General features: G+C 33.3%; 1 protein-coding gene across 1 annotated transcript in view; it reads right to left on the bottom strand.

The window, feature by feature from the left end:
- Window positions 1-7938, bottom strand: part of LOC111085432 — a 172727-nt gene extending 164789 nt beyond the window's left edge. The window contains exons 1-2 of the mRNA XM_022383944.1: window positions 7766-7938; window positions 7627-7672 (exon numbers count right to left, since the gene is read on the bottom strand). Of these exons, the coding sequence (XP_022239652.1) occupies window positions 7627-7672; window positions 7766-7822 (103 nt within the window). The 5' untranslated portion in view covers window positions 7823-7938. The remainder of the gene's footprint in view (window positions 1-7626; window positions 7673-7765) is intronic.
- Between the last annotated feature and the right edge of the window lie 5394 nt (window positions 7939-13332).

Here is a 13332-nt window from a genome sequence, read left to right as displayed (position 1 = left end):
ATTTTCAGTTGCGTAGGTTATTTAACTCGAGCCCAGATTTTATGAATAAAGTGGAAATCCGATAAAATCATTTTCGAACGACATGTCGCTACTTCTCATGAAAAATACTAAAACTAAAACTGTTGAATGCTTGTAAAATTCCATTTTAACAATCTCACAGGCTAAATTTCTTGTTGGAATTCCACTGAATTTAAATAAATTATAGAATTTTTCAAAAACAAATACCTTTAATATTTTTTTTTAAACTAAGCAACACTGTTTTTATACATTTAAAAGTTCTCCTTGAATATTAACCGCTTTATAGACTTTGGCTTAAAAAACTGAAATGAATCATTTTTCATCTCAATATTGAAAATAAAAGTAATAAGACACATGCCCCTAGCTTAAGCCTAAATCAGTATAAAGTCCAGAGTGTATCTTTAAATCTTATTTTTTACTTTTAAAGTTCTCAAAAATTCCGATGTGTTTGCCAAAAGTTAGTTGTCTTTTTCTTGTTTTAGTTATGTATTGCTTAATTCATACATATGTACATGAATTACCTTACCAAGCAAATCAATTTTAAATATATAACTACAGAAATCTATCTGTGAAAACATTTCTTCAAAAACAGTGACAAACCAATCAACAACTTATTAGCACACGACAATAATTAATATTTTACTTTGCTATTTGTGCAGCATCTTAACACTGCTAGTTCTGTTTTTAGGCTTAACAGTTCAGAATCTTAGATATCATGTAACTATAGAGCCATAACACCACTTCGCCTAACTTCCTGCATGCAGCTTTTTCTGCACTACATTTGATAGGCTTAATTTCATTGGAAAATTAAAAGCAGTTATAATTTTTGCATATTATTTAAGGACAATAAACACTGAATCTTTGCAGCAGTAGAAACTTCTGGGTGTCAAGTAAATTATACACAGTGGAGAAGGACAAGCGTAATTTTGGCGATTTAACATATATGATGTTCTTCCTGTCAGGCTGTTGTTTGTTATTAAGCACAAGGCTACACAAAGGGCTGTCTGTGCTCTGCCCACCACGGGTATCGAAACCCTGTTTCTAGCAGTATACGTCCGCAGACATGCCACTTTACCACTGGGGGGCTCCTGTCAGGTGCTGCGATAGCTAGCTAATATGAACTGAAGTACAAAACCCATAAGAAAAGCGTGTGCAATATAGTTTTGTTTACCTTCGCGTATGGATACAAGGTATGAGTTAGGTAAAGAAACTTATATTCTAAGATTTGATATACATACCTTTGGTATAGCTGAATAGCGAAATAAATCAGGTATGTGCTTTTATAACTAGTATGTGATATTCATATTACAAGACTGTTTGTAATGAATAAACTTACAATTGAACATAGACTAGATACAGATAGGTACATAAGGTTTCAGGTTAAATCTCAAAACATTCACGCGGAAAGATTATTTGACAATAAACTAAAAGGACTAATAATGTTATTCCGCTGAATTTGTTTTTGTTTGTTTCATAACTTCACGCAAAGCTACACTAAGGCAGTATGCGTAGAGTCGTACCTAATTTTTAAACGACAGACTAAAGGGAAGGCAAGTCAATAGCATTTACCGTCAACTCTTGTCTGATAGCATACTGATTACCCTCAAAAACGAAGAGCGTTTTGTAGTAACGGGAGGCGAACGGTTAATCCTCAGTTTCAGAATTCTGGCACGCTAATCACTAGCCCTTCCCAGCCTTCAGAAGTTGTTCAAAATTCAAAATGTTCAGAACGACTCTAAGGTAACAGAACGTTTACGAATGATAAAAACTGAAAGACAGATTTTCATTTCAACTACCAATTTCTTCTTATTTGGAAATAGACTGAAAAACTATAACGTACAGTAAAATGTGCGCAAGCATACCGATCACATTAATTATGTGATAATAAGTTGAATGACAGAAGTAAAATATAAAAACACAAACATATAATATGTTACCTTGGAAGTTCCTTTCAAAATGGCATCATTTAGAAAACTCCATCAGTCACTTGCCTGTCTGTTTGTATGTATGTCCGAATTTTAATAGGCTTCATAAGCCTGAGTAGCTGATGTTTTGATTGTAATATTAAACATAAGGAACATGTAAATGAAATTAAATGTTTCTTTTTGTGTGACAGTTTTTCAGTTAGGTACTACTGGTCACAACAACACAGAAACCAGCACGTGCCTCTAATCATTTAGATCTGACGGCACTAAGTTGTGTTCATTAAGCAGTGCTCACGGAAAGGAACGTTTGTTCGTATATTAGTCAGACTACGACAGACAACGAACGTATTGTTTACTGACTGCTGTATGAGAACGAGCTAAGCCGTGCGGACAAGAACAAGAGTTACTGACAGCCACTAGGTCAGGCTCACAAAAGTATCGTTGTTAGATGATGATGTCACGTGGAACATTATTTCCATTTCAATGGAGAGTGGCGCGAAGTTAAATAGAACATTGCATGCAGTTATTACAGTGTCCGAATAAAAGAAGCTAACGACGTCACATAAATATGCTTGTTTCCGATAGACTTATTTATTGCGTTAACAGCAAACCAATTGTTATTCAACACTTAGAATTTACAACACTGACAATAAAAATAATATTGCTATTACTGCTATTTCTACTATCATATTTAAAATTGATTACGACGAAGATATAAATACTCTCGATGACAAAATTTTGGAGACAAAATACCAGAAAAAATCTGGTGAAATATATTGTTCTCAGTGACAATGTGAACGATACTAACTTAATGATCTAATATCTTTTGATTTATTTAAATATAGTACATTATGACAACCTTAGTGAATATTAATAAAATATTTATTAAAATCTTATATAAACGAAGTGTTCAATGTTCTGTATGTATCACCGAAACCTAAGGCCACGTCATGAAATATCCCAAATAAAACAACTAAAATATGTACGTAAAAACGTGTTTTTACGTATGATTAGCGTATTGTTAAGGAATCTAATGTAAGCTGATACAACTACCAGATGAGTATTTTATATAACAACATCCATTAAATTTTGCCCCCAGTGGCACAGCGGTATGTCTGTAGACTTACAACGCTAGAAACCGGGTTTCGATACCCATGGTGGGCATAGCATAGGTAGCCCATTGTGTAGCTTCGTGCTTAACTTCAAACAAACAAATAAATCCATTAAAGTTATAAAATACGCATGTCAAAATGTAATTTTTTACATTAAACTTCTGTATTGCTAAGAAGCCTAATATCAGCTAAGATGATCATCAGACGAATAATTCCACTTACATAGATATATTTGATCTTTATATATACCTCGAAAACATATACACATAAAACCAATAGCAGTCTGATTTTGTCCTTTTAGCGTTTTAGGTTTTAGCTTATTTGATGATATAGTAAGGGACTCGGTCAACAGTACCGGAATTAATCTACAGATTATATACGGAAAACTTCTGATTCTTTCGGGCAGCTCAGAAGAAATCCTATACTAAGACGTTTCACTTCTTTGTTAAAACAGAACTAGAACAGAACGTACGTTGGCTTTAAATTGTTTAAACAGAAGTTACATGTTAAATAAAGAAAAAGGGGACATCTATAAATATTTATGCTAGATTTATGGTTTTTATTAATAGTTTTTCTTTCATGTTCGTTTTAGTTCTTTACTCAATATCTTTATGGTTTCTTAATTTTTTTATGGTTAAGTTTTTATGCATTAATTTACACGTTATTTCCTTTTAAATTTAACCTTGTTTTAGATTTTTATTAGTTTCACCAATATTTATGTATACATGTATATATGTACAGATAGATTCACGATTTGCACAGTCAAATTGATAGATTAATTTATATAGTCTTCATTATTGTATTTTTATGTTGAATGTGTTGTGAAGTCGTGTGATATTTAAATATAGGAAGTTTAGTATTGCTTCTTTTTCCTCTTCAGTTGTGAATTTGATGTTAGGACGGATAGCGTTAATGCGCTTAATATCCTTTTATTCATTGTGGTCATGAAAGTGTCTCGGCACAATGCATGGGGGATAAGAGTGTTTGTTTTGTTTTTATAATAATAATAAACAAGTTGGCTAGGATGGGTGATAGAAAACTTCTCATGCTAAGTTAAAATTTTGGATGCAAGATTGTCCTTGGAATTCAAAACAGTTGAATACTGCAAAATCAAATAAGATCAATCAGCTCTTTCAAATTAAGATCTGTTTGTGGTTTTGATTTGTTTATTATCAATATATTAATCGCTTCAGAGATCGCTGTTTAAGAAAATATTAAAAATTACATGGAAGATATATATATATGTTTATCAAATCTGACAACGGCTAAGAGAAATATTTGTCTGGGTTATATTTGATTGAGGTATATGCAGAGATGGATGATGGGTGCTCTAGTATCCTTGTTTTTGAGTGTTATTGTAACTTCTTTAGGGATTTGTAATTTCTTTAAAGAAAAATTTTCAGTTATTTTCATATGTTCTGCTTGAAATGTTTGGTATTTTTTTACATTTCATTTCACCATTTAGTATGTCAAACATAACTGTGTTGTATTTGGCTCTTTCTATGATTATAACTGTGCTGTTTTTATCTGCTTTGATTATTAAGATATATTTATGTTTCTTTAGCTCTTTAAGTGCAGATATTGTTTATTTCTTAGGTTGTTAATTAGAATTATACTGTTATATTGAAGCCTTTTATCATACAAGACTTTTGTTTAAACAATTAAAAAATCAACGTACATTCTATTGTCTTTCACTTTTACCAACTCAGGAAACTTCGCTTAAGAAGAGAAACGTTCTGGTATGAGATTTATTTTCAGATGCCTTAGAGAAGCTGTAGTTTTTTTCAGACATTTGCAGATGAATAGCACTAAAGGAATCAATATAATATAGTAGATTTTTGTAATGAGCACGCTGTGGTCTTTGAGATCAAAAACTGTGTTCTAAATTGCCGTTTCAAAACTTGAGAAACACATCCATAATATAAACGAAAATGAAGATGAATTGAAAGTAAAAAAAGAAAAACAAATTAGGTATAATACTAACAAAGAAAACAACAAATACAATACGACGTTCTAACAAAGAAAACAACAAATGCAATACAACGTTTGTAGGTATTGTTTACACCCAAAGTGGTCTCGTGGCACCAACTGTAGGATCGGGGTTTAGTGTGAGCTTTTGAATCACAATATTCGAGACACTTGGTCGTAACGGAGATGATAAGGTAACCTCAACCATTCAATTTTATCATTATATTATCAACCAGAAGTTTTATGCCTGTAATGTTTCTTCTGATATCGGTAAGGATGATAGAATTTGAGTCTCTGGTGTACAATACAATATAATAGGTAATGCAAAGCCTCCTTATCGAGTCCTAAGCCTAACAGTTCCTGAGACACAGAACGTTTGCAGATATTGCAAACGGAGACAGCACGAAAGATATCGTATGTGTTTATATTCATCACTCACAAGACAGTGCGAGTTACGAGTCATCTATTCAGTAAACCTTTCTTCTACTTTTCAATAAAAATGTTATTTTTGTTTCTGTAGAAATAGCACGCTCTGTGATAAAAGCTGGTTATTATTTCGAATATCTAATTTTTCAATGAGTTATTTTCTTATATATATATATATCAACATTTTTCTCTGGTATTGTTTTCGGTTTTCGTTGTGTACTTAAAGGAAAGAATTATAACAGCATCTCTCTCTCTATATACTTTCCTTTTGTTAACCTTAACCTACACCAATCAGCACTACCTATGATCGAACTTACCTAACTATAGATTATTGACTATGAAGATAAGTAAGTCGTGTACTTCAGAGTTTAAAACATATATTTTCTTCTTCACTTGAAATTTCCACATCAGTTTTTATAGGTAATGACTTTCATGTAAAGAATATCCTTAATTTCTAAAATATCAATTACAAAGTTAACAGATCACAACTACGTCTGTTTATCGGAGTCTCACGGACTTACAACTCTCAAATCTGGGATTCGATTCCACGCGGTGGACATAGCACAGATACGTCATTGTATATTTTTGCGTTAAAAATCAACAAAAAGTACAAAGAATGGCGTTATGATACTTTTGTTTGTCTGTTTGTTTTAGCGCAAAGCTACACAATAGGCTATCTGCATTGTGTCTACCACGAGGAATAGAACCTAGAATTTTAGCATTGTAAGTCCGTAACTTACCGCTGACACTCTGGGAGACGAGAAAGCATTGTGATAATTCTCAAACGTTCTCCATGTAAAAATTTAACAAAGTTTGGATCTGATATTAAATGTTTAGGGTGTGGATCTTTCAGCATCGCTAAATACTATACTAGAGAAAAGTAAGAAGCAAAAATTTAAATCGACCACACAACATAAATGCGTCATTTTGTTGGTTAATAACGTCTGTAGAACACGCATGAAAGCATTACGTTCTTGGCAGGTACCAACCATAAAGACACAAACGGACATATATTGGTTATTACTAACTGTAATACACAAAGAGATAATTGTATTGGTAGGTAGATATCGTAAAACACACAAGGAGACATGTTTACGGTAAGTGTTGACTGTAAAACATACACAGATGCAGTTTTTGGAAGGTGCTGATAGTAAAACACACAAGGAAACATGTTTTTGGTAGATACTGACCGTAAAACCCACAATGAGACATGTTTTTGGTAGATACTGACCGTAAAACCCACAAGGAGACGTGTTTTTGGTAGGTACTGACCGTAAAACCCACAAGGAGACGTGTTTTTGGTAGATACTGGCCGTAAAACCCACAAGGAGACGTGTTTTTGGTAGGTACTGGCCGTAAAACCCACAAGGAGACATGTTTTTGGTAGGTACTGACCGTAAAACCCACAAGGAGACGTGTTTTTGGTAGGTACTGACCGTAAAACCCACAAGGAGACGTGTTTTTGGTAGGTACTGGCCGTAAAACCCATAAGGAGACATGTTTTTAGTAGGTACTGACCGTAAATAAGAGAAATTACTTTGTTATTTCTTACCAATCTAACTTAATTGAAACTACAGTTTGAAATATTTACAGAATTCAATAACTTCAGTTTTATCCATATAACAGAAAATTCCTGACAACTCTACATATCTTAGTCTATAAATAATGTCGTAAGAAAACATTAACAGTGAAGTTCAATGACCATGAAGTCTCCTGCAGTTATATATGAAATATACTTAATTCATAGTAGAACAGAAAGTAGTACTTATTCAAACTTCACATGCAATGTAACACTACCAAACACATCACTTTCATAAAAATCCTTAACAGGTTTGGCACTACACAAGTATATATATATATATATATTCTATCAACTCTGTTTCATCGCATAGAAAACTACATTGAAATGCAAACAGCAGTTTACGAACTCGCTTAGTTTTAAAGATGGCGAACAGAAAACTAAGTTATTCATTTTTACTTTGCGTTGGAAGTTATCTCTCTCACATATATGCTTCTAACCCTTTTGAGAATCATAATAAAACCTAGAATGCTTGACAGTGAGATTGTGATATGTTTTAAATAACTCCAGGCACACATGCAATTTCTAATTTATTGTATAACTTGTAGACCAAATTATTATGCGATACAATATAAAGCCATAGAATTACGTCACACACCTGCGACTGGAGACAGCTTGGACAGGACACACCACCGTGGCTTCCACTGGAACAAAAGAAAAACATAAGCAGCTGATACCCAGGACCAAGAACAAAACTCAACAAACTGAAACACACCTTACAAAGTAGAGATGTTTACCTTTCTGCCGTCCCGATACTTGACAGAACCTTCCACGATAGTCCGGGGGTCGGCCATGGATGGCTGCTGAAACCAAACTTTAAGTTAATCCAGTACAAACTGGCGTTCACATAACCGTATACAGGTTTCAGGAAGTGTACAGTCACATGCTGCAGATCGCACACGGCTTTACACACGGCGGCACTCTAGCGTCTGCTGCGCTTGCACAATAAACCACTAGTTACCGTCAAAAAGGTCTGACTGTAGTGCCACCTTGTGACGAGGTAGTTCTTATCTCATCATACCACTGGTAATGCAATTTAAACCATCTTCTTTTTCATCAAGAAACTGTGTTATAAAGGAAAAGGTAATTATAGACAAAAATGACATGAAGTCAGCTAAGCAATACAAAAACAAAAAAAAATACATCAAATCTCTTTTACGATACAAGAAACTTGATTTACCAGTATCCATCGGTCCTAATGTAAAGCGAAAACTAATTCCTAAATAACGTTTTCCATTGTATATAAAAAGTGTAAATATAATTCACAACAAAAACAAAAAAAGAGAGCAGATTTTGAGTTTTCCTAAGTGTTTGTTTCTATAATAAACTAAAATAATTCATGATTTTCCGATAAAATTTGGTTAGAATATTTAAGTTTGTAAATAATTATGTTTCTGTAAATATCAAAGAGATTCCCGCAATAACATCTTAATAAACACGGCAAATGAGTAGTGTAAAAGAGCTTTGACTAGCCTTCTTTATGTAAATTGTGAATAAACAATGAAGTTCTAACAAGTTGTTCAATCACTAGGCTTATATTTCAGTCCTGAGAGAAAACGAAACGAAGATAAACTTGTGTTGATCGGGAACATGAAGTAAAGGCCTAATTAAACCAATATAGATAAATTTTACATAATAAGAAAGGTGGGTTTGAGACACACCATCTCATTATATGTAAGACAAACATACAAATAAAGGTGTGCGAAAAATATAAGGTAGAAATAATTCATTTCGTTAGTAGTAAAATATTTCCTTCATTAATAGTTAAATTTCACTTAACTTCCGGAAAAACTCGGGAGGGGGGGGCGTGTCCCACAGTTTAGGAAAATCAGGTTTAGTGTATGAACTTACAACTAGTCTATATCACCTCAGTTTGTTGAATCTCATGGGATTATGGCCGATAGTATCATTAGCAGCGAGAGTATCCAACTGGTGATTAATGGGTACGTTATAAGAGTGGTGGTCAAATCCAACTATTCGATTAGAATAGCCCAAATGTTGGCGGTGGGTGCTGTAGACTAGATGCCTCCCCTCTAGTCTATCAGTTTATAATTAAGAATGGTGGCGCAGATAGCCATTGTGTAGCTTTGCGCAAAAATTCTAAAAAATAAAAGTAAAAGAAAGAGAGTTTCTGGTGCACCAAATATTACGATACTTTTTCTCCGCCCCCCCCCCCCAGTGGCTCAGCGGTATGTCTGCGGACTTACAACGCTAGAAACCGGGTTTCGATACCCGTGGTGGGCAAAGCACAAATAGCCCTTGTGTAGCTTTGTGCATAATTAAAAAAAAAAAAACTTTTTCTCCAGAATTTAATTACTGTCTTTTATGAACTTTTCTTATTTTTATTAAGCTATTCCATTAGTAAGAAAGGATTTAATTATTCTAAATTTACTAACAAGTGTCAGATAATTTGATTAGTCTTTGTTTCGGGTTTTCAAATTACACTAAGGATGGCAGAAGTAAGAAAGCAAATAAGACCGGCAATGCTTACGACTAGCATTTGTATGAATAAGAGAGTAATTTATTTCATTAAAGTAAGCACAGAATATAAAAAAGAACGATAAGAGTAATACAAAAAGTATTTCAGTTAGTGATTTCAGGGGGTGCGGCCAAAATTTAATTTGAGAAGATGTTTGCTTGCACTGAAATACTTTTTTATCTTATTCATCAAAAAAGTAAACCTTATTAAACACATACTGGATATTTCTGTGATATATAAAGAAATAAATACGTGCAGTGGTCTACATATATTAAACCTGTTACACCTTCCTGACCATACCTCAAATATTTCAAGAAACATTTTACTCATATACCTGCAGTCTAGAGTCGTAATTAACTTGTGCTTATGTGTTTATCATAAATTATAAAAAAATATATTTCTCATTCACATACTAGCGAGTGATGTTTGAAGAATAACTTCTCTTAAGTTTTTGAAATCTGAAAAAAAAACTATGACGTCTTGTGGCTAAATCTGTATTATATAATTAATACCTCCCCCCCCCCTCAGTGGCTCAGTGGTACGTGTGAAGGTTTATAACGCTAAACGTAGGTTTTGATACCCGCAGTGGGCAGAGCACAGATAGCCCATTGTGTAGCTTTGCATTTATCAACAGTGAAACAAATAACTCCAACATATTATAATTAATATATATATGTCTTATGGTGCTATAAGTAATACAGATTTTGTGCTGAAACTTTGTTTTTTTAATGAAACTATGGCAATATTTACGAAAGATTCGTACATAAATATATACAGCCAGTATAAGGTAAATTATATCACACGACTAAGACAGAGGCTTTGTCATAATCTCGTACACTATTTTAACGTTTCAAGCATTTTGGTGTATTTAAAATATGAAATGTGTGTGGGAAAGGACACTTTCTAAGATTATATAATGTGAAGTTAAAAATCAACTTTATATCGCTCTCTTGTGTCAACTGTAAAAACTTGGGTTCTACTTCACTAGCATAAAAAACGTACTTGGTGCTTATAAGGAATGGTTAAACAATATAAACATCGACTCACCAAAATGAATTACTTAGCAAAAGTGTTTATCGATTTCATCAGAACTGATGTATACATAGAAGTTTGTGTGTCGATAAAGTCTACGCATGGGTTGCTTCAGGCACTTGTAAGAAAAACATTATAATACTACCAGGCATTAGTTTCTGGTAAAAAAAAAAGACAACAAAAAATAACTTATTTTAAGGTGGTAATTTCAGGAAGGGCGTTAATTGGACGGTATTTCCATACTTTCGTGATAGCTCCAAGAAAAATGTAGGGGTATGAATAAATTTAAAAAGAATGTTCGCCTATCAATGAAATTTGTCTTTGTTATGGAGTATGAGACAGGGGTTTCACTGAAACACATGTTACGTTCACATTTCAGAGCCTGTAATGTACATGATGCATAGGGGTGAAATAAAATAAATAATACCCTTCAGAAATTGCATATTCGGGTATACACGAGAAAAGACAAGTCTTATGTCACTTGCGATCGAAGAAGAGCTCCGAAGTTCCTCAATGTTCTCATCGGGCGTCACATACAAAGATATGTTCTATGCTTTATTATGAAAAGCCTTTTAAATATCTAACGAAATCTTCGAATCAGCGTTTACAATTGGAATAAAGCGAAAGCAAAGGAATTTAAAATATAAAAACTAAATGAAAGCTGGAAAGAAATCAGTTATAAATCTATATGAATAAACGTCAATATGTGTATGTGTCTGTTCTTCATACGTTTCTAGATTTCTTGATCAATCAGCCTAAACTTGACACAGGGTGACATGAGAAAGGTCATGGGGAGTTTGAATTCCCTCTCTAATTTCATATCTAATTTCGGAAAAACTACCAACGTTCTATACCCCTCAGCATTAGAATGAACTATGTAACCACTATTGTTATAATTCTTGAAAACAGTATGCCTTTATTTTCAGTATTGGTACCTTAATGTATTTTATTGCACTTTTAATGTTTATTATGTTAAGAAGAAAATATATAAGCACAATTTCCTATCCTTTGTTACAAACACATTTTTATTTCACCCGTCCAACGGACAGATACTCCAGCTAGCACCGTTATAATTTAATGACAAATGTTTGTAATAATTATGATCGAGGAAATTAGTTTAGTAATCCAATACAAAAACTCAGACAATTTTATTCTGTGCGTATTGTATGGTTGTTGTTCGGGTTCATTGTATTTCAAGGATTCAACACATTGTTTTCTTAAATATTTGTTAGGTTGGGCCAATGTTATATTGCTTATCAAACTGGGTTTATCACTGGCACAAATAATCAAAAACATTATGATTACTTCAATATTGCAAACAGATAATTTCGCTTCTTGTTGGATGAACATTCGTCTATTAAGATGTTACTGAAAATGAATAGTTTGCTTTCTTAAACACAATACGCAAAGAAATTCTTTACAACTTACAAAGGTATCTAGTAAATGAAAATGTCTACAATTCACTTTAATATGTTTCTGCAGTTGACACATTCCAGAGAAGGAAAAAAGTATCAGCATAAATAAAAACATTCAGGAAATTAGATTAACTGTTCTACGAATAAACATACATACATATACTACAAACATAAATTCACGGCCACAAAACTCCCTCTGTACGTAGACGGCATTGTTTAATTTCACTGTCACTAGCCATTCACAGCTTTCGATAGGGTAGTCTAATCATATTAACTCTGTCTCTATTTCAGGAGGCTTCGTTTGATCCTTTTCATCGGCTTCCAATATGTCATTACATTATTTCTTTCTTTTCCCAGACATCTCAACAACAAAGAAGAGAGATGGACCAAAGTATAAGCTGCTTTATATGTAATACTGTATGGACATCTCGAGGTTCTTCAGGCTTCATACATATACCGTAGTTCACTTGGCACTAAGAACTTTAGCTAATGCTTTGTAATTAGACCAAAGCCTCGAAATTGGTTGAGCAAATGGTTTGCATCTCATTTAAATGTGAATTAGATGCGAAGCGGGAAAGGCTCTCTCCACGTGCAATAAACTTGTGTCGTTCTTAATCTGCCCCTGATCAGTGCGCTTAGCTCCCCCTCCCCCTCTTTACCAAGAAGAACACAAATCTGATTGTTTAGCACGGGTCAACATGTGCTATTTCATTGGGTAGATTTTAAATTTATCCACATAAACCAGAGAAAAATAGGCTCAAATTTAAAGCTCTCCAAGTAGAGAAATAACTAAAAACAACAATAAAAACTAATGAAACGACTTATGTCCTGGTAAGTCCTTGGAGAATCAGGGGAAAACAAGGCACTTAGCTAATCCGGATAAAATAAGGTAAATAATAACCGGATAAATATCAGGAAAAGGACAAAAAATTCAAACACTAAGGTTATTCAGATAATAACAAGGGTAATGAAAAAACTCACACGAAATATCAAGTTTGTATAAGTAAAATCTAGCTAAAATATCAAAAGGTAATTTTATTTGAGTAATTGTGAGTTAAGTATTGGTAATGAACGCTAAGGTTATCGATTTAAGCTCTAAGCACCATACTTATATAGATAATCCTTGTAGAGTAAATAAAAGTCGGACATTAAATCCACATGGATAACGAAACCACTTGCACGAAGCTTTTCTAAGATAAAACCTAAAAAGCTTAACACTTTAGATTCTCGAGAAAGAACAAAACTAAATATTGAGCTAGAAAAACTTGAACATTATTGATACTTAAATATTAAGCAACAAACTGTCCCAACAAAAAAAAAATATATCTATATAAACCACTGATATTTGATTAAGCAATGGAGAAGAGTGAGTCATAGA

Source organism: Limulus polyphemus, unplaced genomic scaffold (assembly GCF_000517525.1).
Source record: "Limulus polyphemus unplaced genomic scaffold, Limulus_polyphemus-2.1.2 Scaffold385, whole genome shotgun sequence".
Taxonomy (NCBI): Eukaryota; Metazoa; Arthropoda; class Merostomata; order Xiphosura; family Limulidae; genus Limulus; species Limulus polyphemus.
The sequence above is the reverse complement of the archived record's forward strand: the minus strand, read 5'-3'. Positions and strand labels throughout refer to the sequence as shown.